Genomic DNA, 26,188 nt, shown 5'->3' with positions numbered 1-26,188 from the left:
TAACTTGTGGCCATGGTGCTGCTCAAGTTTAGCCGTCTCTCTCATTCCTTAGCTTAATTTACAAAAGCACTTTCCAGATTCATTCATACATAAAACAAGAACCATCCCCAGATGGGACAGCCATTCACTGCAGGGCACCATCACATAACACAATGAGAGTGGATATAAACGTGTTAGTAGAAGAACATTCATCCAAAGACCTAGAGGTTCCTTTAAGTACTCTATAAGTGTTGACAACCAAGCACATTTTCATTCATCAAATAAACAAAAAGTATTATTGGAGACAAGGATAACAAAAACATTAAATAAAACAAAATTTAATAAAATCATACCAAATTTAGCTCAGGCAGAACCATAGCAAAACCAAAACATTTGTTTATGGACATGACTTACTATAGATAATCAGAGCTCATTGATTTTTAATTTTTTTTTTTTTTGCACGTCTAAAACCCTACTGATTTTTTTTTGTATACAAGAGTCTATTAAAAACACTGCACAAGAGCACAGGCTGGACACTGTCCATTGCTGCCAGAAAAAATAAAATAAAAAACCAAACAAACAGTGCCTTCTCTTCTTTGGTCAGGCATCTTGACCTGCCAAACAGTAATATTTAGGGTTCAAGAATTGTTCTTTTTTTTTCCCTTTTTATTGTTAATTTAAAAAAGTAAAACCACTTCATTTGTGTCTCCTAGCTGAGTGCATTTCCTTCAGTCGCTCCGTCAGTCGACAGTCCTTTGCATAGATTGATGATTAAAATGGTGAAGAGACTCTCTCTCTTCTACAAAGTTTCAATGTCTTAATCAATCTTAGGAGAAGAAACTTTGTCACTGGCTCTGCTTTGTATTTCAAACCACCTAAAAACTTTTAAAAAGCCTAATTTACAATTGTCATCTCCTAGGAATAGGAATATGAACGGACTATTTACATTAGTTTTGAATACAGAAAATTAACAGAAAAGGGAGAGAGCAAAAACAAAATGAAATGTAAAGTTTTCAAGTCTCTTTCTGGTACCAAACATTGTTAAAAATAAGTTGGTTTTGTTTATCTGGCCTATGCTCAGAATTTCACAGTGAACTGTGATAAATACAAACATATATATATATATATATACTGTATATAATATATAATATATGTGTGTGTGTGTGTGTGTGTTATGGAGGAAGCAAAACCCCCAGTTTCTCCAACATGTAAACAACTCATCATTTTTGTACAAGGGAAGGGAAGGGCAGATAAACTGGCAAACACAAAATTTCACCTTGAATGTGAAAAATGAGGGAAAGAAATCTCGTTAATATATTAATCTCAAGTTTAACATAAGAATGTTATACTCTGCATTTTTATTTAGTTATATAATACACTCCCTTCCCAAACACACAACAAAGCATGACATGTGCTTTTTTTCATTTTAACAAATGTACAGTCCCTTTATTGTTCTGTCTTGATAAAAGCAGTGCATTTAGTTTTGTTTGTTTTCTTTTTCAAAAGTGCACAAGAAAGGAAATGTCCCCTGTATGTACTACATGTCCAGCTCAGAGCTACCGTGCTTCCACTTCTTTGGGATTGTGTGTGGGCGAGTACTCTCTGGGCTCCGAGGACGCCAATGGGGTAGTCCTTCGGGGAGAGGTTGGTCTGGTGCTGCCAGTAGGAACTAATGGTGGTGGCGCACTCAGAGCAGCAGTTGGTGGTGTCCTGTTTAGCATTCCATTGTGGGCAGCTGATGGGCTCAGCCTCGGGTAATGCATGCTTCCCAGAGGGGACATGAACGGTGGCATATGAGGCAAATGACCCTCAATGGGCGATTGGTGAAGCTGGTGCAAGCGAGCTCGGTCTAACTCATCTCGGATATGCATCCGCTCCCTTTCTTCCGCCTGGCGAAGTCTCTCGTGCTCCCGGCGGGCCTCAAGTAGGTGTTCGTGGTGAGAGTAGTCATGAGGCTCCCGTTCCCTGTACGATCGCTCATGTTCATATATCCCAGGGAAGCGATGGCTCTGCTCTGCCCGCAACTGGTAGTCCATTCTCCTGTGCAGATCCAGGCTGCGATAGGCATCTCTTAAAGGATCCCAGGTGAATCCTGGGTGGGGTAAACGCTCTCTTGTGGAAGATAAGGGGCTTATGCCCATGAATGGAGCCACTCGAGTACGATCCAAAAGATTGAAACTGTTGACCTGATTGACACCACTTAAGGACAGTGGCATTGAGTGAGGCAGATGGACACTATGAAGAGAGGCCGGAGAAGGTAGATCTGTGCACCTAGAGGGAGGCTGATGAGCTGTTGGGTGGTGCTGCTGTGTTGCGGCAGTAGCTGGTTCTGAGCTCACCAACATGACCTCCTGCTCTTCTTTGCGTTCCTCCTTGACTTTGACATCATTTTTTACCTTGTGTAGTAGCTCAGCAGATGGGGACTGTCTCGATTTTGTGTCACCATCTTTTCCTGCTGTGCTTGTGATCTTGAGAGTTGGCTCAGTAAGGATAGGCTTGCCATATGGAGATGGTGGCTGAAGGCAAGGTTTGCTCATGTCCTCCGGTTGGCGCCGCTCATGGACCTCCTTGCCCGGAGAGTGGCTCTCTTTAACCTTAATGTCTGTGCTCAGGGATGTCTCTCTCAGGCGCTCTACTGACTCCTTTTCTCCCTCCCGTGTCCGTTCAATACTGCTGCTACGGATTAAGTTGCTGATTTGATATCCAACTGGAGCCGAGGCAGGAGATGACCTGTTGGAGGTCCGGCTCTTGTCTTGTGTATCCCTAGAAAGGAGAATGGTATAAATCAATGCTCACTACTAACAAACACATTCATTTGGTCTGAGTGTGGTGTTCTTAGAAAGTTTGTTAGAGTGTGTGTGTGTGTACTGCTTGTTAAACAAGGTGTTGTCAAGTCACCCCTACAGCCATCTGCCAGAGGAGTCAGCTAGTGTTGATGGCATTGTGACAAAGCATACATTTGTGTGGTGAAGGTTAGCCTCTATGAGATGGAATCCCAATGACCACTTCAGCAACTTATCAGACTGTCAAAAGCCCACTTAGAGTGTTTATATAAAAAGAGAACAAACAATTAAAATCCGAGAATGTGTTTCGTAAATAAGCAATTATTTATCAATCAAACTTTGGCTTGATTGTTACATGGAAACGGAGGCTTGAGATTTGTAAAAATTGCAAACTGTGTGTTTTTAAGATTTTCACAGTCCATTAACAGAAATGGTTTCAGAGGTCAGGTCACTGTGGCAGTAGGAGCCGGTGCAGAGTGTACTTCAAGTCAGATGAGCAGCAGTCCAGGGTTGGTACTTGTCTTTTGTCTGTGGCTGGTGATGATACCCACCCTCCAGCAGGTTTTAAATGGACTCACATAAAACATTCTAGAAAGCACCAAGTCACGATGGGAAATGTTGAAGCACGGGTGCAATTTTAGGTCAAATGCTTATACATATGTGCCTTTAGATGCTGTGCCTTGCTGCTTGGCTGCATTTGAAGAGGACATGTTTCCTCCCCCGTGTGTTGGTGGTAGTAATCACCAATGGGTGGGTTAGTTTTGGCTGCGACAGTGTGAGTCTGCAATTGTGACCCTTTAGCTCACTGAAACGAGTGGGAGGCACAGTGAGAAACACAGGTGAGGTTTATTTAAGTGAAATTTGGGCTGCAGTGCTGAGACAGAGACAAAAGCATTCCAAACCCTACGTTGATTAACACGTCCTACTCAGACATTTTAGTCCAGGTGGTATTATTATTTTGAAACAATTAAACTGTGATATTGTTTTATGGTAGAAATCATGTTTGCTTAAGTATCCAAATCCCACATTTAAAACTTTTATAGTACCACCTTTTTCCACTCATCATGACCCCAGGTCTTTGGAGGCAAGTGTGTGCCAACTTTGCTCAGATGGACTTTGGCCTGTTACTCCAAGTTGTTGAGCTTATTCAGATGACACTTGGGTGCCACAGTTGTTGAACAGTGGTAGTGAAATCTGGGTTTTGAATGGACTTTCACATTTGTCCCTGAGTCACCCCTCAGTTACATTTTCACTAAGGCTAGGATTTCGTTAGGTTGCGTGTCACCTCACTAGACTGGCCAGAACAAACTTATGGGAAGACTCTACAGTGTCCAGCACGGGGCAGGCAGCCTGTTGGCCAAGGTCTCTGGAACTGTGACGGTGTGTGACGTTGTTCAGTATAACTCACCATGGACCTTTAGCTTTTTCATCCAGGAGTGCTGCAGACCTTAATGAGTGCATACTGTTGGAATCATTTTGTTCTGAATAGTTTGTAAGTGCATTGTCTTGCTGGGTGGTTAAACTCATTTGTGTTATGTGTGTACATTTTGTCATTTATTTTGCCTTTGAACACAGTGAAGAGTGTTACACAAACATAAATTGACTTAATTGCAGTTTTATATGCTTATATACACTGCCAATCATTTCTCCACTCATTGTATCCAGTTGCCTAGTCCCTACTGATAGCTTTACGGTGCAATTACAGTGTTATTATATTGGGACAAAAAGTCGTGTCTTGGTTTATCAGAATATAAACATATTTCCAAAATGCCAACTGGGTCATGGCATTTTCTCTGCCACCCTCCCATTGAGGGGCAGACCTGTCACTCTCTGGCCTCTTCTCTCACAGTCTCTGGGTGATGCACTTGTCACTGCACTGGGAGGTCCAAGCACTTGGTCATCATTTCGTTCCTTTTTCTACAGTATGCATTTCGATAATTTGATCTTGATTGTTGCATGAATACTTTGTGGAATGCACTTGATAGGAGAACTAGTACTCAAAAACTCTAGCACTATTTCAATTTGAGATTACTGTCTTAGAAAAGTAATGCTATCATCTTTGTGCTTATGGATGTGCAGGTTACAGCCTAAGAACTTGGTCATCTGTATGAATGGATAGATAACATCTTGGTTTAAGTCACTGTGTTCTTCTGTTGCCTTATTAAAGAGTAAAGCAAACTTGCTGGCCTGACTTAGTTGCTGGAAGTCTGAGGGATAGCACTGAAGTAGAGTATGTAAGTTACCTCAGCTCAGAAAACAGAGTCACTGTGAGAGGGAAACCTGGTGATTCATGCAAGCTGTTTTATATGTGCATGTAAAACAGTTAATCCCACCAATTTAGGTATATGGAGATTTGTTTGCAAAGTCCAGTTTACAGGTCTTTTAATACCCACTTTTAACAATGAAATAACATATACAGGATAAGAGTGAAGGAGTGGGGTCCATGCTTTGTATAAAATGTTGGTTAATGGCAGTTTTTGAGGGCACAGGCTTCATGGTATTGGTTGGCGGCTTGTTCCTCTCATTGTTCTTTTTAATTTGCATGTCATTGGTGGAGGGTGAGGAATTTGAGATGAGTGTTTTTGATGGCTGGGCTTTGTGTATAATTTTTATTGTTCTAATGAAACTCACTGTCTGTTTTGTTTCATGTATGCATGCACTTGTAGAACTTGTTTATGCTAAGGTTTTTGATGTAGTGCATTTGCATATATATATATACATATGCATATATATATATATATGCATATGCATATATATATATATATATATATATATATATATGCATATATGCATATATATATATATATATATATATATATATATATATATATATATATATATATATATATATATATATATATATATATATATATATATATATATATATATATATATGCATATATATATATATATATATATATATATATATATATATATATGCATATGCATCAGAATATATATATATATATATATATATATATATATATATATATGCATATATATATATATATATATATATATATATATATATATATATATATATATATATATATATATATATATATATATATATATATATATATATATATATATATATATATATATATATATATATATATATATATATATATATATATATATATATATATATATATATATATATATATATATATATATGTATATATATATATATATATATATATATATATATATGCATATGCATATATATATATATATACATATGCATATATATATATATATATATACATATGCATATATATATGCATATATACATACTATATATATATATATATGCATATCTCCTAAAAAAAAAAAAACAAACAAAATTGGAACAGCAACAATAATTACTTTGTTTTTGTTGAAGACCATTGTCTGTGAATTGAATATAAGAAGAGAGATCAGAATTATAACTTTTATTTCCCTGATTAACATATAAACAGCAGAGCACATTGTGTATCAAACCACCCTGTTTTTCAAGAGAGACAAGCTGACAGGTGTTTCTTGCTACCCTGGTTTGTCATAGCAGATTGAATGTTTAATTATTAAGTAGTGCTAGATTGCAATTCCCAATGTAAGTTTTGTCTTGCATATGTGGTTAAGAAGGGTGGTAGAGCTTGCTAAGGGAGGAAATCCATCAAAGGTATTTCAAAAACATTATGGTATTATCTATGCCCCAAAAAAGAAGTACACCTCTGGTATACTGAGCAGCAGACATTGAACCTGTCATCCTTGGAAAACAACAACTGATCAATATCATAAACAACCTCCAAAGAGCAGGGGTGGAAATAATCACAGTCCACTCTTTGAAGGAGATGTAGAGAGTAACACTATAGAAGCCATACTGCAAGGTACAAACCACTCACCAGCATTAAAATTTGGAAATCCAGATTGCAACACGAAAAAAGGAGGAACAAAGTTTTGTGATTCAATCAGACAAAGATTAACCTCTACTGAAGTGTGGGGAAGGAAGGGATCTGCTCTTCTGTGAAAGCCTCAATCATTTTTGTTGACAGTGTAACTCATAAGCAACGTACAGAGAAATGCATGCAAACTATATTGATAGGATCTTTATTGTGCAGCAAGACAATGATTCAAAACACTTTCAACAAAGGACTTCATCAGGGGTAAAAAATGGAAGGTTTTTGGACAGGCATTTTACCTCCTGAAAAATCCTGCAAATCAGACAACTAAATAATGCTGTCATAGAAGACTGTAAAGGCTAGTAGTTGTTATGCGAGCAAGGGATATGGAACCAAATATGAAGTGTTTTTGACTTTAATTTATTTCAAAATAATGTTCCAATACTTTAGCACACTTAGAAAAACTGAGAGGTTTCATACAGATTGTGCTCTGGTCTATGTTCTTTAACATATCAGGATATTAACAACAGGGAATAAAATCTGAAACTCTGATCTCTCTTCTTCTAATCATCTCACACACAAGTGTCTTTACAGTACAGCAAAAACAAATTACACATGTGCTTAGATGGATATATAAGGTTGAATTGAGAAGTTTCCATACACTTCAGGTGAATTCTTTCTAACCCCTGCACAAATTTTATACTGACAAACTATAAAGTAGTCGTATTGTTTAAGGCATCTACTTTGTGCTGGGCAAAAGTAATTTTCTCCAACAATGTTCACAGACCTCAGAATATTTTATTTTTTACTGACTCTATCACAGTTCCAGTCTGTAACAAGTTTACATACACTTTGTTAATATCAGGTAGCATTGCCTTTAAGCTGTTTCACTTGTGCCAGACTGTTTGGGTCGCATCCCACGAGCTTCTTACAAGAAGTTGCTGGAATTTTGGCCAATTCCTTCAGACAGAATTGGTGTAACTGGGACAGGTTTGTAGGCCTCCTTGCTTATACACAACTTTTCATTTCTGCCCACAAATTTCAATTGGATTATGGTCAGAGCTTTGGGAGGGCCACACCAATACCTTGACCTTGTTGTCTTTTAAGCCATTTTGCCTCAACTATGGAGGTATGCTTGGGGTGATTGTCCATTTGTAATATCCGTTTCCATCTCAACTTCAACTTCCTTCCTGAGCCATGCTTTGATGGCTGGGATAATGTCTTTTGCCTCACAAGCCTCGCCCTTTTTACGGCAAACAGTTTGATCTTGGATTCATCAGACCAGAGGACATTTCTCAAGAAGGCAAAATCTTTGTTCACATGTGCCACAGCAAACCGCAAACTGCAGTCTGGCTTTTTGATGGTAGTTTTTTATTCTTCCTTGTTCAGCAGCCCTTCAGGTTATGTTGATAAAGGACTCGCTATACTGTGGATATTGATAGTCGACTGCCTGTTGCCTCCCATATCTTCATAAGGTAAAGTTAACTTGCAAGTACGTTCTTGTCTAGGTGACAGGATACATCTCCTTCTTTCATATTATTGTTTGTACAGATGAATGTGGAACATTTGGGCATTTGGAAATTGTTCCCAATTTGTGGGTTGTCCACAATGTTTTTTTTTTCTTTCTTTCTTTCTTTCTTTCTTTCTTTCTTTCTTTCTTTCTTTCTTTCTTTCTTTCTTTCTTTCTTTCTTTCTTTCTTTCAGCTCTTGGCTGATTTCTTTTGAATATCCCATTATATCAAGCAAAGAGGCAGTGAGTTTGATGGTTGACATTAATATTATACATCCACATGTTGACTCATTTTCTGGATTTTTCCAAGCTGCTTAAAGGCACAGTTAACAAAGTGTATGTAAACTTGTGACCCACTGGAATTGTGAAAAAGTGCATAAAAAGTGAAATACTCTATTAACATTATTGGAAAAAAATACTTTTGCTTTGCACAAATTAAATGTTTTAAAAGAATATGCCAAACTTATAGTTTGTTAGTATAAAAATTGTGGAGGGGTTAAAAAGTGAGATTCAATTATTTCACCCAAAGTGTATGGAAACTTTGGACTGTATGTGTGGATGCAGAGCCTTCAGAAAGTATTTAGACATTTCAGTTTCCCCCAAACAAAACTAAATACCCCAGAACGACAAAGCAAAAACACAATTTTGTAATTTAAGAATTTTGCAGATTATTCAAGTAATTTCACAAGTATTCAGGCCCTTTGCTGTGACACTTGAAATTTGACCCAGAAGCCTCCAATTCTGTCAATCACAATTATTTAGAGGTCAACTGTGGCCGACTGAAGTGAATAGACATGACTAGTAAGGCACACACTTGTCTATAGCAGGTTGCAGACCTAATTATGTTTATCTGAGTAAAAAAACAAGCCTGGGGAGAAGGAGAGAAAGGAATTGCTTTCAGATCAGGGGAAGGCTACAAAAACATTACTGCAGCACTGAAGATCCCAAAAGACCACCATGGCCTACTTAGAAACACCACACTTTGGCCTTGTCCTGGGTGCCCAGCTACACTTAGCAATTAAGGGGTAGGGGTAACTAGGGGGTCACACTAGCTGAGCTTTGGAGAAATTTACCGAAGGACATCCATCACTTCAGCACTTGTCCTGATGACAAATAAAACACCAACTGAAGTTTTCAAAAAGGCACTCAAAAATGACTCTCAGGCTGTGAAAAAGAAGATTTTCTGCTGTCTTGTCTGGATGAAACCAGGTACCTGTGCAGTGCCATTCCAATGGTGGCATATAATGGTGCAAGCATTATGCTTTGAGGTTGTCTTCCAGAAATTAGAGTAGCAACATGGACTGGTAGACTGGTGGTGAGGGAAAACAAACTGGAGTGAAGTGCAAAGACCTCTCAGACTAGGCCAAAGGTTCATCTTCCAGCAAGACAATAACCTGAAGCGCAAAGCAAAAACCTGACAGATCTTTACAGCAGACTATCCCCAAAGCCAGGTGTGTGAAAGTTGTCACGTCAAATCCTAGAAGACTGCAAGCTGCAAAGGCTGCCACAGTGGAGTGTGAAAAGTGTTTGTTTTTAATTTGCAAAAATGTCCACAATCTTTGCTTTGTCATTGTGGGGTACCGAGTGTTGTTTGATAAAAGGGGAACAAATAAAATGCAATGACAATAGCAAAAGGCTGCAAAATAGGAAAATGTGAAAAAACTGAACAGTCAGAAAACTTTCTGAAGGCACTGCATATACGTATATATGTGTGTGTGTACTTAAACATACGTATACATACATATATATGCAGACCTCAGGTTACATACAAGTTTCATTCCTCTTAACATCCCAAACCTAATTTTTTATTTAGTTTGGAGCTTAAACTGTCCATAAATAGGAATTTTGGGAAAAATATTTACTTGCATTATTACTTATTTTACAGAAAAACCATGGCAGACATTTTAATAAAATAATGAAACAATATTAGTATAGTTTAAATCCTAAAACATAAATAATGTAAACTAATGAGAACTGCTAGAATATTCAGTATGTTAAAAAAGACAGAACTCTGAGAGGAAAAGCCAGCAGCTACTGAAGAATGATCCTAAAGTGTCACATACACGGTCAGTCTCTGTGCAACTACATGCCAGGGAGGTGCATTGAGCACGCGGTGTCCTACAGAGCCAGCTAAACAGCCAGGTGTAGAGTGAGCTGCTTGGTTAAATATGGGGAGACATTGCCATAGATTACAGTACTATTCCTGAACATGCTCATCTGTGTCAGAAGTAGTCTACCTCTTGTTCAGAAGTCTAAACTCATTTGAAAAGAAAAATAATGGAGTCTAATGTTCTCATTTGCACCTGCAGGATTATCTGAAGTCGAGACTGCTGTAACCCAAGGGCTGCCTATATGCGCCTACATATATATATACTGTATACAGTACACACACATGTCATGAGTGCTATGCCATGTTGAAAAGCGTGCTGTTGTGCTGTGATTCAGGTGTTGCCACTCACCTGTCTTTGTCTCTGTCCTCTTTGCTGAGGGATTCTCTCTTCTCCCGCTCTCTTTCACGCTCTCTCTCCTTCTCTCTGTCATGGTTGGTCACAGAAGAGCTACGTTCATTGTCAGTTGATTTTGGCCACTGAGGGGGTGTGGGAAAAGAGGGTGGTGTTCGATGAAGGCGATTCCATGTGTCATGGTGGGGACTACTAAATCCTGACAGGCCATGACTTTCCTTGGGTCCAAACACACTGTTGGAAGCTGAAATTATTACAATATAAGAATATGGAAATTAATGTGAGTTTTTTATGGGTCAGTTCACAAGGACCTCTTGAAATTTGGATTAACTTTGTCTTAAAAGATTTTCATGATTAATAGCAAAAAGAATCCAAATATTTAAATTAAAACCAACAAGATGTAACAAAGTATTTTTATAATTAGCTTTTATATATTATGTAAATTTTGAAACATCTCCACAGATATCAAAGAACAGGGTATCCTGCTCAACCTGGTGGACTCTTAGCACAGTAAGCAACTGTAGGCAAAAACAAACACCATAAAATGTGCTCCTGGAGCTGTCTGGAGAAACCATTCCAGAATAATGAATTTGGAGTACAAGCCTTTCGGCGTCACTCACAGTCAGGGCCAAGTGGTGAGCTACAAAATCAGCAGTTTGTGAGTACAGTAAAACCTTGATTATGTGTCAGGCCGAGATGGATAACAGAACAGCTACTTTAAAAGTGATATAGAGTAAATTAGAGTAGCAAATAGTCATATTTACACAACAAAACCATATTAACAAAATGAATTCATATAATATTGTAACGACCAGCATAATAAGCAAATAGAAGTTGGAGGTACTGGAGTTTTCTGTGTTTTTACTTGGAGTCTTTGTTCCGTATCTTTTACCCAGTCTTAAACACCGTTATCTGTGTTACGGAGCACACCTCCAAAACGATAAAAGAAACCTCTCCCTACCAATACGTTTATCTCCTGCCACTTACATTCTTTTTTTCTCTATATCGCAAACACTGCTGCTTATTGTCTCCTGTCTCTCTACTCAAAACTTCCTTCCTCCGTACCTTCCTATTTCTCCCAACTTCTCCTCCCACTCATGTCCGCCTTTTACAGAACAGAAGTCCTTCACCCAGTCCCATCACTTACAGCTTTCATTCCACACTTTCTGCTCCCGTATAGCGCATCACAAACTGCCTGCATGTCACAACGTATTAACAAAACATACTATAACAGAATTTTAAAATAGCAGAAGAACATTAAATGTAACATAGAAGAACATTACTGTCTGTGATTTCCATTTGTGACACATATTTAAATTTTGTCTGCATCACACTTTATATCGTTCTCTGCTGTTCTTCCTACTCTGTAAATTGAAGGAATACTTGAAACACTTCCACCATTTCATTAATGTTTAATAAGTTCAATTTCTGTGACAATTCCAACACCACGCACATACATTTATCAGCCATAACAATGTATAGTAGATTAATTATAACAAAAGAGAAACGTTACGAACCACTATTAAAACTGAAGGTATGTAACTGACAGTGTGCTGCAGGCCAAGGATATCTACGCTGTAGCACAAGGGAAACTTGTATGCAAAGCTCAGAGCATTTTGCATGGCAGTTGGGGTACAGTAATAGAGAGGCGCTGGCGTGGCGTGGTTGGGTTTTTTTTGGGGATCTGACAGTTAACTGGGACTGATGGTTGACGATGAGTGACGGATAATCGAGGTTTTACTGTATTTTCAATCAAATTACCTGGGTTCCAGCCAATCTGAACTTTTTTCTTTTTTAAAAAACATATACTGTATTGTATTATATTATATTATATTACAGTATAACATATGTTATACCATGCATATTTTTTACTATATGTAAAAACTTCTTCCAAAAAAACAATAACCATTGGTGGGTATCACAAAACAAGGATGGCCCACATGTTTGTTCTTACTGAGTGAAGGGTTGCCTAATCCTCCAAAGGCACTGGATGTGAGGTTTCCAAGACCGCTGTAGGCACTGGAGCGGTTATAAGGATCTGAAAAGGATACAAAATGGTTAGGGAGAGGCCCAGTGACTTCCAAACTTCCTAGGCTGGTTGCTCTCATTAGCAGAGTCTGTGGTGTTGAGCACAAGACTTGACAGATGCCACAAGAATCAACCACCTTAGAGGAGACAAGGCTGAGTGTTAGCAAGGAATCAACTAAAGCCCTTTCAGCTGTCATAGTAAAATGATAAATCAAACTGGCCGTGTAGATGACACCTGACACAGTCAACACTAATGCTGCAGATGGCTCACAAGATTTGTACACTTGTGGATGTATCTAAAAGCAACCACATGCTTCCAATCACTGGGTAGCCATATTATGGAACTAACTTTTTCCACAAATTGCTGCAATTACTAACATGAAATCCTCCTTTGGTAAAAGCAGACTACTTCTTGATATCCCCAAATTTCTACAGCCTCATGAAGTCTTGTGCTGAGCAAACCTTGTCTCAGAGAGTCTCCCCCTTACTAATCCAGGATAGACTCAGTGGCTAGGAGGCATTAGGAGCGGTCTACTGAAGGTTCTGCATAGACAGCTCTGGTGTGAGCCCGGTGCAAAAACAACATGTTACTCACACGTACCTGCCAGGTGACCTGTAGCCAGGAAGCTGCTGTGATGATGAGAAGGGGGTCCATAAGGGGATGCTGCAGGGTGTCCAGCACCTAGAGAAGTGTCATTCACAGTCAGCATTACTCACCTAGGTATTGTACCGAGAAATGATTTTCTAAACTTTACCCAAGAAAAGGGACAATATGGTGAGCAGTGCCAAAAATGGCTAATCTTATAACAAAAAGTTAGAGATGGGTCACTGCCATTAAGAATACAACAGACCCTTTAGTACTTTTGATTGGAGAAAACTAAACAAGCTGCACTTTAGTTAGAATCTCAGGCAGTCTCACTTCAAATGAAAACAGCCCACCCTGCTCGTGATTTCAGTACTGTGGGTATTTAAGCTCATGAAATCCATTTCACTGTGCATCACCACAGCTCTGTTGCAGGGGAAGGCTGCATTCTTACACAATTTCACTTTGCCAGGGATCAAGCTGAGGCAGCATCACTTCAACACAGTGTAGAATCTCTTCTCATTATCGTTATGAGAAACATAAATAAAACAATCAATATGCGACGTAGAGAAGATGAAATGTTCATGACTGCTAACAGGACACAGCAGAGGGATTAGATGCAGGGCAGAAAAGGACAGTGTACCTTTGGTGGGAGGCCTTAGACAGAGCTGGACGATTGATGGGGTCTGCCGCCTTGCTGCTCCTGTGAGGTTTGGGAGTGGAAGGTAACAGATGAGGGACGTTTTGAAAGCAGACTGCTGACAAATGTTTGTGCAGCTCCAGGCCAAAAGAGGGAGATACCTCTGGATATGGCAAACTACTAGCTGGGAGAGCACTTGGCACACAGGCCACACTAATACATTACCCAGAGAACCCCACCTGTTCAGAACCAAACTAAACCACCAATCCCCCCACCCGCACCCCCCGTCTCCTTTTGCAGCACAACACTGGGTGTCTCCAGAAGTCTACAATCATAGGGCAAACACTTTGGATTCTCTAAACTAGGGGTTTTCAAACTCGGTCCTGGGGACCCCCAGTGGCTGCAGGTTTTTGTTCCAACCAGCTTCTGTTTTTAATTGGGCTCCTGGGCTAATGAAGTGAACAGATTCTGTGCTTTGGAAACAATATAGAAATTAGAAAACTAAGTTTGTTAAAAAAAAAAACCAAAATAAATGATTAAAATGTACTAAGCAGTTATATGGAAATAATGTGTTTTTTTTCTTCTTAACAGTATTTTCATTGCACTTTTCCAGGTGTTCTACTGTTGAATTACTCCATTATTTACTGATTAGTGGGCCAGACGCTCAAGTAGCCGCAGTCTTTCACGATTCAGTGTTGTTTGCCTGCATGTCTGCTCTGCTCCTTGTTTTTTTAATTGTTATTATGAAGATTGACAGGTGAAGGGAGCAAACTGCACAGAGAAATCAACAAATGAGAGAGAAGCATTGAAATCGGTAGTAAAAACAGAATTACTGTACTTCTAAATGTCTTATACATGGAGAAATCAAGCTGCTGCGCTTTTCTGAATGTAGAATGAGAAAAGAAGAAACTAAAAGCAGCTAATTAAATGAGATGAGTGTTACTTACCAGTTGTTGTCAGTGACTATGAATGTGGCTGGAACAAAAACCTGCAGACACGGTGGGCCCCCAGCACCGAGACTCTAAACAATCGAGTGGCCAGTGAGCGAGCAGCTCTTAATGCACCCCTTTGAATCTCCTGAGCTGCTTGAAGCCTCTGCACCACTTTCAGCGCCATATTAAGCCATGTGCTTAATGGCTGAAGTGTCGCCTGTTCAACTGACTAGACACAGACTCCCCAAATGCTTTCTCTATGATTCCAGATGTACAGGAGACCCCTCAGATTACACAAGTAGTGTGAATTTCTAACACTAGTAAAGGAGGACCAAGCTGGTGTCATTGCCATTTAATATCCCCTTTCAAACATTACTTGCTGAACCTTGGGGCTGACACGAATTGCAATCATTTCATTATATCAGCTTTGGCTTATCAAGTTTTAATTTGGTTTCATCAGGATGCAGGACTTCCAGATGTCTTTCTGTGCTTCTGCTCTGACATTGCATTTTATGTGATAGTTTGTATGTTTTACTATTAATAATTTAATTTAGACAGAGGATGTAAATGGCTTGTTGATTAATCAATAGTCTGGAGTGTTGGCAATAATAGTAGAAATTGGAAATGGCAGCCTTCTGTCCATCTCTCTCTCTTCTTTTTGGTCATTAAATTTTATTTTGTGTTAATATGTGCAGTACCTGATGCCGATGTCACCCTAAAACCATGCCTTGCACATAAACATGAATGGATGCTGCAGTGCAGTGAACTGCAACCAAACTGCCACCTCACCAAATTGAAGACCAGCAACAGACTCCGTGAAGTTAGCAGTTCTAAAAATACTTCACCTCCCTGCACCTGTATTAGGACAAAAATGGAGACAGCTGACCAGTTTATGTGAATCCTGTACATCACAACTGTAAAGACTCCACTGCCCAACTTGAAATTCATGTGCTGTGGTGTCATCTACACTGGCACTGGGCCTCTGGCGTGACTAAGGCATGATGATACACCATTTGAACGGGGGGTATTCATCTAACAACATGCTGCATGTTCTCCCATCCATTTCGAATGTTCAGATTCGATAGAAATCCCCACTTTCTTTCTTGTAGGCGCTTTGCTCAACACAACTTTCCTCTGTCCTGCACTGTTCCTTGCTGCTTTGCCCTCTTTCGTGTCCTCAGATAGTCGTATCCCTAAACTTCCTTTCATTTACTTTGCCCTCCCACCATAGTCCACTTAGTTTTGTTTATTGTCTCTTTATACTTCATTCAGGTGTTATTGGATGGTTTTAAGGGTGAGATTCTAATTTGCTTTTGACAGATAACATCACTCTGGCTTTTCACGGTCACTGGACATTCATGGTAAAGCAAAGTACTAGTCATGTAGCGACTGTCACAGACCAGCCCTGTTATTTTAGAATCAGTTCTCCTATAGAGTTTGTGACGTGAGTGACTGATCATCAATCATTTGTTATGCCACATCAGGTTTCACAATGATAGTGAAAGATAGGCAAGTGGCTTTCCTAAAGGCAGGCAGGTTCTGTCAAAGCCACCACACAGGCTCAAATTTGACTGCTGCAGTGTCAGAGAGAAGAGAGAAAAACAAACGGTGTGTTACCATGTGTGTCAAGAATGAGTTGTTATTGTATAATTAATTGTATTGGCCAAAACTGACCTGCGTTTTTAAAATCTGGAACTGCACCCAAACCCACGTAACGACAACAAGTCTTCAACCTCAGCCAATAGCATGAAACTACGCCTGAAAATGGGTTTACTGTTCAGACCACTTCCAAAGGAAGTAGCATAACATTTTAAAAAGCATTTCCTGTACGATTCACCATTTACAGTGTTTATCTATTCACCTTGACCTCACTGTCTTAAGAACATGTCAGCACACACAGCCTGTGAAAGGCCTGCAACAGAAGATGGACTGAACGAAGCTGCACAAGTTTGAGTTTACATAAGTTGTCAGTTTCCATTTCGTGAAACTCTTGTAAAGCTTCCCTGGAACATTCAGATAAAATGTTCATCAGTCCGTTACTATCCAATGTCTAGCAATGTAGCTGCCCTAAGAAGCACGTTTTCCTAATGGCAAACAATCCTAGTCGGTACTCTCCTTTAAATTACAAGTGCACTGTCACAGCTACCACCAAAAGAAAAGATCTGAACTGCTTGCTCACCAGTTGCTGGGAAGAGTGGCCTAGCAAGGTCATGGGGGTATGGGAGTCCTGGAAAGAGGCCTGGGCCTGGTGGTCTGCTGAACAGATCCAGCTTGCCGTTCATATCCAGTTTATGTGGATCCAGTTGCATTTGCTGTCAAAAAAAGACAGAAGCTTGAGGTTTAAGCTCCGTGCACAGTAGCTGCACTCTTACCACTGTTGCCTTATGTACTCTAACTTTAAACGTTTCTCTGTACACCACAAGACAAAACTGTGTAGGCACATGTAGCTTTGCTCAAGGTAGATCACTGCAATAAAATCACGGCAGAGTCACAATGAGAAGAGCCACCTGATATGTGAGGAGAACTTGTCAGTTATATCGCCACTTTAAACTTGTAGTAAAGCAACAGTTGACTTAAAGTAGAGCCAGGAAAGGAGAAACAAGAACATGTCATTGACTGGTTAGGTGGAACATGTGGCCTGTTCTGTCTTCCTACTTAAGTAAAACAGTAAGGGTCCTGCAGGAAAACTCGTCACATAGCAGTACCTTCATTTTTTGCTGGTGGTGGTAGATTTGCCAGGCAATCTGAACGTGAACTGCACACCATTTACCTGGTTTCTGAAAGAAAAGGGTTTACATGGTTAGTTGAAGAAGTGGACAGATGCCAATAACAAGGAAATGTGGAATGTTGTGAAAGTGGAGGCAAAAAGAGAGAAATTAGGACAGAAACATGAAATGAGGTAGAGAGAGGAAGCAAGCACTACATGTTACAAAACTGGGCAGAGCTTAGTTGGCAACAAGATGAGAGAAAGGATGGGAGATTAAAAACAAAACCACACAACAATGTTGGGGATGGAATAAACGGGGCTGATGCATGGAAGACATCTTAACAAAGACACAGAGGCCACTTACTCTGACAGAAGTTCTGTAAGGATCAGACACCTGTTGGATGAGAAGTATAGGAAGAAGGGCCTGTAGTCTGCATCTTTTGTTTGAAACTATTCCATTACTTCAAGTTACACAATCACATTCACAATGTCAAGTTACCAGTAACAGTGGAACCTCGGCATTTAGTATTTTCTAACATTTAGAAAGTGGGATATGCATTTCAATGGTGAATTGCTTAATTACATTAGTTTTTTCAAGAAAAATCTAAAATGGGAATGGATAGCTCAAAATGATCAAAGTGCACATTGAGCCTTTGCACCATCTTACTGTTTTTTTTAAACATGCCAGTGTATTGGATGTCCTGCAGTCAAAAGATAAAACTGATAATTGAGATCTCGCTGTCTGACATCATGCCGTATTCATTTATGCACATTCTTGCTATTAGGTTGAAAGCAAATCATTTACGCTGATCTCCTTTAATGATGTGCACAAACACTTTGCATAGAGCAAGGCCAAGATTAAAGTGTGGCCAGTGTCTGCAGCTCACAGGGCATGGCTGGGTACGCTGGAGACGTCGCCAGTTCAGACTGGACTCAGTGGATGGCTGCAGTGAGCGAAACAACCTTATTGTTTGTGGCAATAAGAACACCAAGTGCATTTTGAAACAAAGATTATAAAAGTACTCCTTTGTAGCTTGTCAGCTTGGTCGAGTCTTAAACTTAAACAACATTATTCAGATCATTCGAGGCAGGCACATGTACTGTACTCTACAAATACATTCAGATTACCGTAGTAGTATGTGGCTTACCCGTGGATCCTTCTGTAGAAGTGTGTGAGGTACTCCACCAGGGCGAGATGCTACATCTATTGGATTGGAAGCCTACAGCAGGATTCAAAGAAATCCTTTGCTCATTCATTAATCTTTACAGTTTGTACTCAGAAGCACTTTCAAAATCATATTCTTCAGTAATGTGGCACATTCACAACATTTCACAGAAACAACTGATTTGTACTGATCTGGGCTTGCACCAAATATTGCCAGTTAGTTAGAAGAGCAGCTGGCCAACTAACACACACATTAGCGGGTAAAATAAGATCTGGACAATATCCTGTACAAGCATAGACACCCGTGACAGGACCCCCTAATGGAGTTTGCATGGTGGGTGGTCAGTGGATTTCTGGGGGGTCACTACCTGGCAGATTTGCTGCAGCCTGTCACAGACTGCAGTGATCATCACATTACAGATGGACGCCATCAACTGTATAAATCAAATGTACTTGAGCGTGTGTTGCTTTGGATCAAACTGCCTGACTACACATACTACTTATCAGTGACTTTCATTACAATGTAAACAAAAGGGCCAGCTCCTCAAGTGTTAAAGAAACAAGCACATGAAACAATCGAGCCACCGTTACTAAGAGTGAGGGCAGACATTTCCAAAATCACCATTCACTAGCACCTAAAAAGTACAACTTGAAAACTAACCTTAGGCTGGAAGGCACCCTGCAGAGAACTGAAGGGGGCTGAGTGAGGAAGAAGGGGAGCCATGCCAGACATTGGCGGTGGGTACGATGGGAAAAACTGTGCAAGATGAGAGAATCACAAATCACAGGCATTATTAGGGCACCCAGCGTTTTGCACTCTGTACCTCTTTATTAGGTAAAATGAAACAAAAAAAATAATACTTCATTTTGGGAGAATGTTTGTTCAACTTTACTCTAACAGCAAAAGGTAGCAGAATGTGTAGTGTATTCACAAATGTGCCACATGTCTGTTCACAAAGCAAGAGAAAGCTAGCCAATCATCAAATGGCACTTGGCGCAAGATCACAGTAAAGTAAACACATGACTTACACTGGAGTGTCGCAGGAAGGGGTTGTCGAGCTTGGATGTGTACTTGTCAAACTAAAAAGAGACACACAATGAGAAATCCAGAGTAAGATTACAACTCTCTAGACATTTATGAAGTAAAAACAACATTAATTAACATTGTTAAATATATAAAGCCAAAGGAACTTGACACTGAGAGGATACTTCAAATTGGGCAGAGAAGTTATGGTGCCCAATGCAAAGATTAAATAAATAAAGAATGATTTAAGACATTGTGAATCAATATAACAAAAACATCTAGCTGTTTGTTGTCCAAGTACCTGTTCTTACTTATATCAAGTGCATTTTTACTAAGACAGCTTTATTAAAATCTGTTTATAGACAGTTCACACTGAAACATAAATAAGCGTCAAATAAAGACAGAATGGATGCTTTAGAGTTCTTAAAGTTCCACAGTGCAGCTTCTTTTATAATTACATTTCCTGGTAGATAAGGTACACAAACAACAAAAAACAATGCCGGCATAAAGGAGTGTTTGCAGATTGTCATGCTTGAAGCATCACGCCTGAATATGGAAGCACTACCGGTACGTCAAGTACCTGACTGTGAAAGCAGCAGCATGAGGCCGTTTACACCTTGGGTGACGTCTGTGATTCTACTAAGACTGAGATTTCACAATCACAAGTCACAAGCCAGAGGAGCCACAGTCACGGTTGAGCAGGCAGACTGATGTTTAAGTAAAGTTTGGGAAGAAATGAGTCAACACAAAACTGCACACCGACACTGGGGCCACGCTGTACTCGTCACTGCAGTATTGTGACTTTTATGGTGCAGACAATAATTAAGTCAGAAAGGAGCATGGCCAGGCTGTGCCGTTGGCAGGGAAAGCCCAGCATAGTCTGTCTGCGGTGCTCGTGGGGTGTTTGATCAGTACGCCTGTCTCATTTTCAGAGTTCACAGTTGGGCTGGTGCTTCTTGGGCTGAATAAAAATAGTGTGTGCCCAGTCCTCCTTTTATGTGTTCATCTAGGGTCATTTCAGAATAGGTGTGTATATGCATGTACAGTACGTGTATAAGGAAGCAATGTAATATATTTTAGTTGAACATTAACTGTGTAACTACTAGCAACTGTAAAAGGACAACACTTAAGAGGCATCTTTGTCTTTTACGCAGTTCCAAGGCACTTTATGGGTGGGCAGCATCACGTGGTACAGACCTTCTGACTTTATACACTCCCACCAGACTGTGAGATCAAGTAAGTCAGAGCCAAGTTATGGGACACACTACTAGATGAAATTAAGAGATGGTTAAAAACATATTTTGTTATTTGGCTTTTTAAATACATCTTTTTCTTTATTTTATTGTTCTAGTATCCCTTTTATTATTTACTTTAGATGACTTTTTTTTAGTTTTAAACCTTGTGGTTGATTTCTTTTTTAATCTGTAAAGCACTTTAAGCTGCATTTCATGTATAAAGATGCTGTATCAATCAGGTTTTTTTAATATTATTGGACAACTTTGCTAAAACAGTTAGTGAGCAAAATACTGTGTCAAAAAAAACAAACACCATATTTTCTTAGTCAATGGGTTGTGCCAAGTGAACAAATCCTTTTTAAATGTGAAAGATGTCAGCTTGCGTAGGTTACAGGATTAGACAGTGCATCACAAAAAGATGTCAACACAAATACAGTGTTACACACGCTAACACCACGTGGAGCCGCAAGCACGCCACACTCTCTATGTCCCTCTGTTGTTTATGGGCACAATACCTAAAATCTGATGATAGAGAGTTATTGGCTGAATCTTCTCCTTCTCTCCACATTGTGATGTTTCAGACACCTCGAGCCTGGGAGTACATACATATGTGAGTGTTAATATTGGCCAACCCTGGCTGAACACAGGAATGCAAATCCTGGAGCAAAGCAACAACCAGTTGTGGAGAGATGGAGCCTAAAGGTGAATGCATCATCAGCAGACTCCAACTAATGTAACATGATGGCAAAGAAAAATCAATCCTTGCTGTATGGCAAGGTAGCCTGGTCTGTGTAAAGGACTTGAAGGACCAGCCATGTCTTATCTTGACTAACATACAGCTCTGCTTGTCTCTTGTGCATGACAATGAGAACTCCCCATGGGATGTGTGGGAAACAAAGAAGAAACACAGCTCCTTTCTGCAGAGCCTCCATGTATATTTGTGACTGCACTACAGTAGGTGCCATTTATGTATGTGGAGGAACTACAGACACCTAACCTTTCTATAAAATGAGCTCAGCTGTGTCCAACAGGGAAGAATGGCACATGAACATGAAAGAAGTGGGTTTTCCAGATCTGTGTAGTAGAGAACACACAACTTTAGATTGGTTCACTTTGTCATTGCCTCGTCTGTTGCTCCAGTCACCACTGCATAAAAAGCACCTACCCATTTTAAAACCTGCTCATCCTCTTAACGTTATGGGAAGCACAAGCCAAGGAACAACCCTGAACACAGCACTACTCCATCACAGGGTCATTCTCTAACGGTCAGCCTAATATGTACAATTTAGGAATGAGAACAATCAAAATGAACCACCATGCCACCAGGCTGCAGTGTCATATTTTTGTCTACTGTATGTGGCAAGATAAGCAAGTTAAAGTTCTTTTGTGGCATAATCCAAAATAAATAGTACAAAAATAAAAGTTGGCATTTTCTAACATTGGATTTTCATAACAAGCCCCCGATCCACACACTATTAGCTCATGTTCTTTGTAATTATTTTAGCAGTGACTTCCTTTGTATAGGAGTTGGCAAGCAGCAAGCACTAGTGTGCCCCTGTGAGTGGCAGGTCAGTTTAAGGCTGGCTGGTGATGAATGAGCACACGACCAAAGCACATTTTCCTTCTTGTATTATTACACAGTTTGAAATGTAAATGTTAGTGTGTCCTCAATCCTCCACCCACTGGTGTGTTCCCATTCAACCCAGCATTCACACAAAAGTAATGCAAAACAAATAATTCATATGCATTATCATATCAAGCCACACTCAGTTTAATAATACTGCCAAAGCTTGGCATTACATATGATTAACCAGACTACTAACCAGACGTCACATCGCTCATGTAACCAACATTACTGCTGTCTAGAAGTATCTGTAACTCTAAGCTTTGTTCGCTGCTTGGGTTTATGGTAAACGACACTGACCAATCAGAGTGCCATATTTCAAATTTAAACCAAACCTTTGCAATTGGATCGGCGTTTAATAGAAAGATGACCAAACGAGGCAGATGAAACAGAACATGTCCACACCCAGCCTCCCAACAATGAAAAACCCTTAATCTGGGAGCATTTGGTAGAAACAGCTGCTCAGGGGCGTCAACCACAAACAAATGCAAAGATTCATAATTTCATTAATTACAGCTATTAGTCAAGGGCTGTTGTGGAGTGGCTAAATAACATTAATTACTGAATATGAGCACAGCTGGCTCGACCCAGGATTGCAAGGCAAAAAATGAAGCTGTTTTAAAGCAAAAAACTCCAATTCCAAAATGAGAACAAATGCTGCCTTCCTGCTTTGTCAGTTCAGTGCGACTGCAATATCCTGTAGTAATGGTGCTTGTCGAAGATAAGCAACAGGAATCTTTACTTCATCTTGGAGCCCGCCAACTACTTGTCAGGCCTATAAAGCAACCCAAAGGAATCTCATTAATAATATTGATCTGTTATTGTAACCTACGTGATTTTCACACCCATATTTATGGTTCTTGTTATTTTTTTTTCCCTTTCCCTTGTCTGTAGCATTTTCACTGATATTGTAGATGGTGAGCCAGGTGGTAGGCATTCATTCATTTAGCTGATATATGTATCACGTCAGAGCAGAATATATTAGCACAGCCAAGCGCTGCCAGACAATGGAGCAGATACTAATGCTCACATTTTGAGCCAGGCTACGCACCATGCTGGGTGCACTGGGAGGACCAATCATTGGATTTGAGGGCCGGCTGCCTGGGAAGGGCGTGAACGTGTGCTGGTGGGTGTGTCGGTGCTGATGAGTGTGCTGGTGTTGGTGGAACTCAGCCCTCAGAAGAGACACTGGGGCTAAGGGCGTGTGGACTGCTGCTCCACTTCTCTCCGAACTCTGAACCAGGAAACGATTGTTCAGCTCTTGTCGTAAGAGGTCATGTTCTGCAAAAAAAAAAAAAAAAAAAAAAAAGAAAGGAAAGCGAGAGAGAAAAAAGGGGGAAGGGGAAACAGGGAGAGACACAAAAAAGGCACAGAGCTAGTCAGTTTTTAAAACCAAGAAATAGATAAAAAGTAGTCACCTGGCATTCCCTGCTTCTCCAGTTTATGCTGGGAGGGTTTTCTACGTGAGGACTCATTGGTGGTGGTAAGAGAGTTGCCTGTGACAAAGTACCAATCAGAATCCCCGAGTGAGGCTGGCAATACATGATTGGTTGGTTGAATGATATCAACAGGCTGGTATCTAAGGACAAGAAAAAACACCAGAGTCATCTCAGCAGAAAACATGGACTCACTATCTCTCCCTGGATCAGGATCTTGTACTAGCACACAAAGTTCTAATCACTTCCCAAGTTCTGTCTAGTAATACAGTCCACGCCCCCCCTCCCTCCCCGAAAATCTGCTTGCAGGTAAAGCCAGTGAGCACCTTAAAGTACAACCCACACCACCCGACCTGACTTCAACACCTGAGCTACTTCCTAGTGGCCCAGGCCAGCTCCTTTTAATTTGTCCTAAACTCCACACTTGAGGACATCACACTTCCTCGTGGTGTGTGCAGCTGCAGGGCTGGTGCTGTCTTGACTACAAGACTTGACCAACATGTAGATCTCTGGGCAATTCACGTGCAAGCTTTTCAAAGCACAACCAAATCTAAACCACCAGTTATGGGGCATTTATTGTGCTACCAAATAAGTCCATTAAATACAAGCTGATTGACTTGTGCCAAGTAAGAAGCCATTCTGGGAGCTCTTGCTGCATTCACATGCCCGTGGACTGATGGTAAGTCTGAGTCGTCGAGTCAGAGATACAGTAACACGTGAACACTCAACAAACTTGGAATTACAACTCGGACACAACAAAGCTATGTGTATTGTCCGAGATGTGAAGCAACACTGACCTTTCATCTTACCGGACTTGTTTAAACACAGTCAGCCTGAAATGCCTTTTTTTAATTTGGAGCAAAGTGATATTTATTCATTGTTTACTTTGCCATGTATCTTAAATTCCTCTCTTTTTTTTAAATTACAGACCAAGTAACAAATGAACAGTGGCCTTGTATTTTTCTGAACAGTCCAACTGAGAAAAAACGGAAGTGGGAAGGTGAAATGTCACAACTATGAGTGCCATTCAGTCCGACAGCACATGAACACAGATGCATCTGCTTTGGCAATTTACTATAACACAGAGAGTCCCAAATAACCTCATGGCCTGGACCTCTTGGAATATGCTGTGCTGGTCAGCCTTGCATAACCAGTCGAGTGCCTAGAAGTTTGGTGGTGGAAACTCACCTGGGTAAGCAGCTCCGGCAGGATGTCCGGGTACCACAAGGCTGTTGTTTGCTAAGGCTGGTGGAGGTGGCAGTGAGGCAGGAGTCGCAAACATGGCCGGATGGTGGTGTGCTGGAGGTCGCAGCGAATAGTGCGAGGTAGCGAGGTTGGCAATGGATAGAGGCAGAGCAGGTGGAGGCAAGGCAGAGTGGAGAGGAGAGTGGGGCAGGTGCTGCTTTGGAAGGCTGACACTGGTATTACTGCTGGCACTGCTGCTTCTGCTGTTGGAGGAAAAAAGAACAAGACCATGAGTGAACTTGTGGTGTAGGATAGGATCTGAACAAATACAAAAGGACAGCCACAAAGACAAAACGCTTTGGTGTAGACCCCAGACCCCGATGGCATTAGACTGCATATATAGCATATAAGATCATAAATATTTGTAAGTCTTTATCGGTAAAGTAGGCAAAGCAAATGTAATATTAGACAAGTGTTTCAGGAGGCATGTTTTACTGCATTGATTAGAACGGTGGTGCTTTGTTGTTGACCAAATCCTGACCTCACCACCCCAACGGCCTTTAGGACTGACTCAGGATGAGGAATGGATGGTGAGGGGGATGGAGCATCAGACCAGCTTGGCATTGGTGACTGTGTGTGGACCTAAGAGCCTATAAGCCATCACCAGCAGGAGGACAACTAGGGGATGAGTTGCACCTGAATTCTACTGGTCTAAAGTATGGCTGTTTATGTGTGGCTGTTTGAAACACGATGCCCCATTGGTTTGTGATTTGTTGTAAGACTGGTATAAAGTTGGTCACCCTGCATTTACCTCTCAATCTCTCTCACCATATGGCCAAAAGAAGACCATGATGATGACAACTCTATCTTGGCAGCCATATTGAAACAGATGTACGGCCTGTTTCAATACTCCATTTAAAAGCCATGTGGTAGCAAAGCAAGCTGGACTGAAGATAAGCTGAGAGCTGCCTACGGGTGCATGATGCACTGCTGCTTCCTTGACATTTTTATCAA

The 26,188-nt window shown here is 40.3% G+C and overlaps 1 protein-coding gene across 6 annotated transcripts in view; it reads right to left on the bottom strand.

Annotated features, from left to right (window-relative positions):
- Window positions 1-315: 315 nt before the first annotated feature.
- fbrsl1 (fibrosin-like 1) overlaps window positions 316-26,188 on the bottom strand; it is a 494,424-nt gene continuing 468,551 nt past the window's right edge. Inside the window, exons 8-20 of one of the 6 annotated variants that reach the window (XM_039771449.1) lie at window positions 25,178-25,437; window positions 23,584-23,834; window positions 19,700-19,750; window positions 19,332-19,427; window positions 18,654-18,725; window positions 17,870-17,899; window positions 17,504-17,575; window positions 16,978-17,110; window positions 13,870-13,929; window positions 13,245-13,325; window positions 12,570-12,653; window positions 10,613-10,859; window positions 316-2,742 (exon numbers count right to left, since the gene is read on the bottom strand). In XM_039771449.1, coding sequence (XP_039627383.1) covers window positions 1,536-2,742; window positions 10,613-10,859; window positions 12,570-12,653; window positions 13,245-13,325; window positions 13,870-13,929; window positions 16,978-17,110; window positions 17,504-17,575; window positions 17,870-17,899; window positions 18,654-18,725; window positions 19,332-19,427; window positions 19,700-19,750; window positions 23,584-23,834; window positions 25,178-25,437 — 2,644 coding nt within the window. In that variant the 3' untranslated portion in view covers window positions 316-1,535. Of the gene's footprint in view, window positions 2,743-10,612; window positions 10,860-12,569; window positions 12,654-13,244; window positions 13,326-13,869; window positions 13,930-16,977; window positions 17,111-17,503; window positions 17,576-17,869; window positions 17,900-18,653; window positions 18,726-19,331; window positions 19,428-19,699; window positions 19,751-23,583; window positions 23,835-23,971; window positions 24,133-25,177; window positions 25,438-26,188 lie in introns of all 6 variants that reach the window. The other 5 variants (XM_039771450.1, XM_039771453.1, XM_039771451.1 and 2 more) reach the window with 5 other exon arrangements.

Source organism: Polypterus senegalus, chromosome 12, assembly GCF_016835505.1.
Source record: "Polypterus senegalus isolate Bchr_013 chromosome 12, ASM1683550v1, whole genome shotgun sequence".
Classification (NCBI taxonomy): domain Eukaryota; kingdom Metazoa; phylum Chordata; class Cladistia; order Polypteriformes; family Polypteridae; genus Polypterus; species Polypterus senegalus.
Note: the sequence above shows the minus strand (reverse complement) of the source record. Positions and strands in the feature narration are given on the sequence as shown.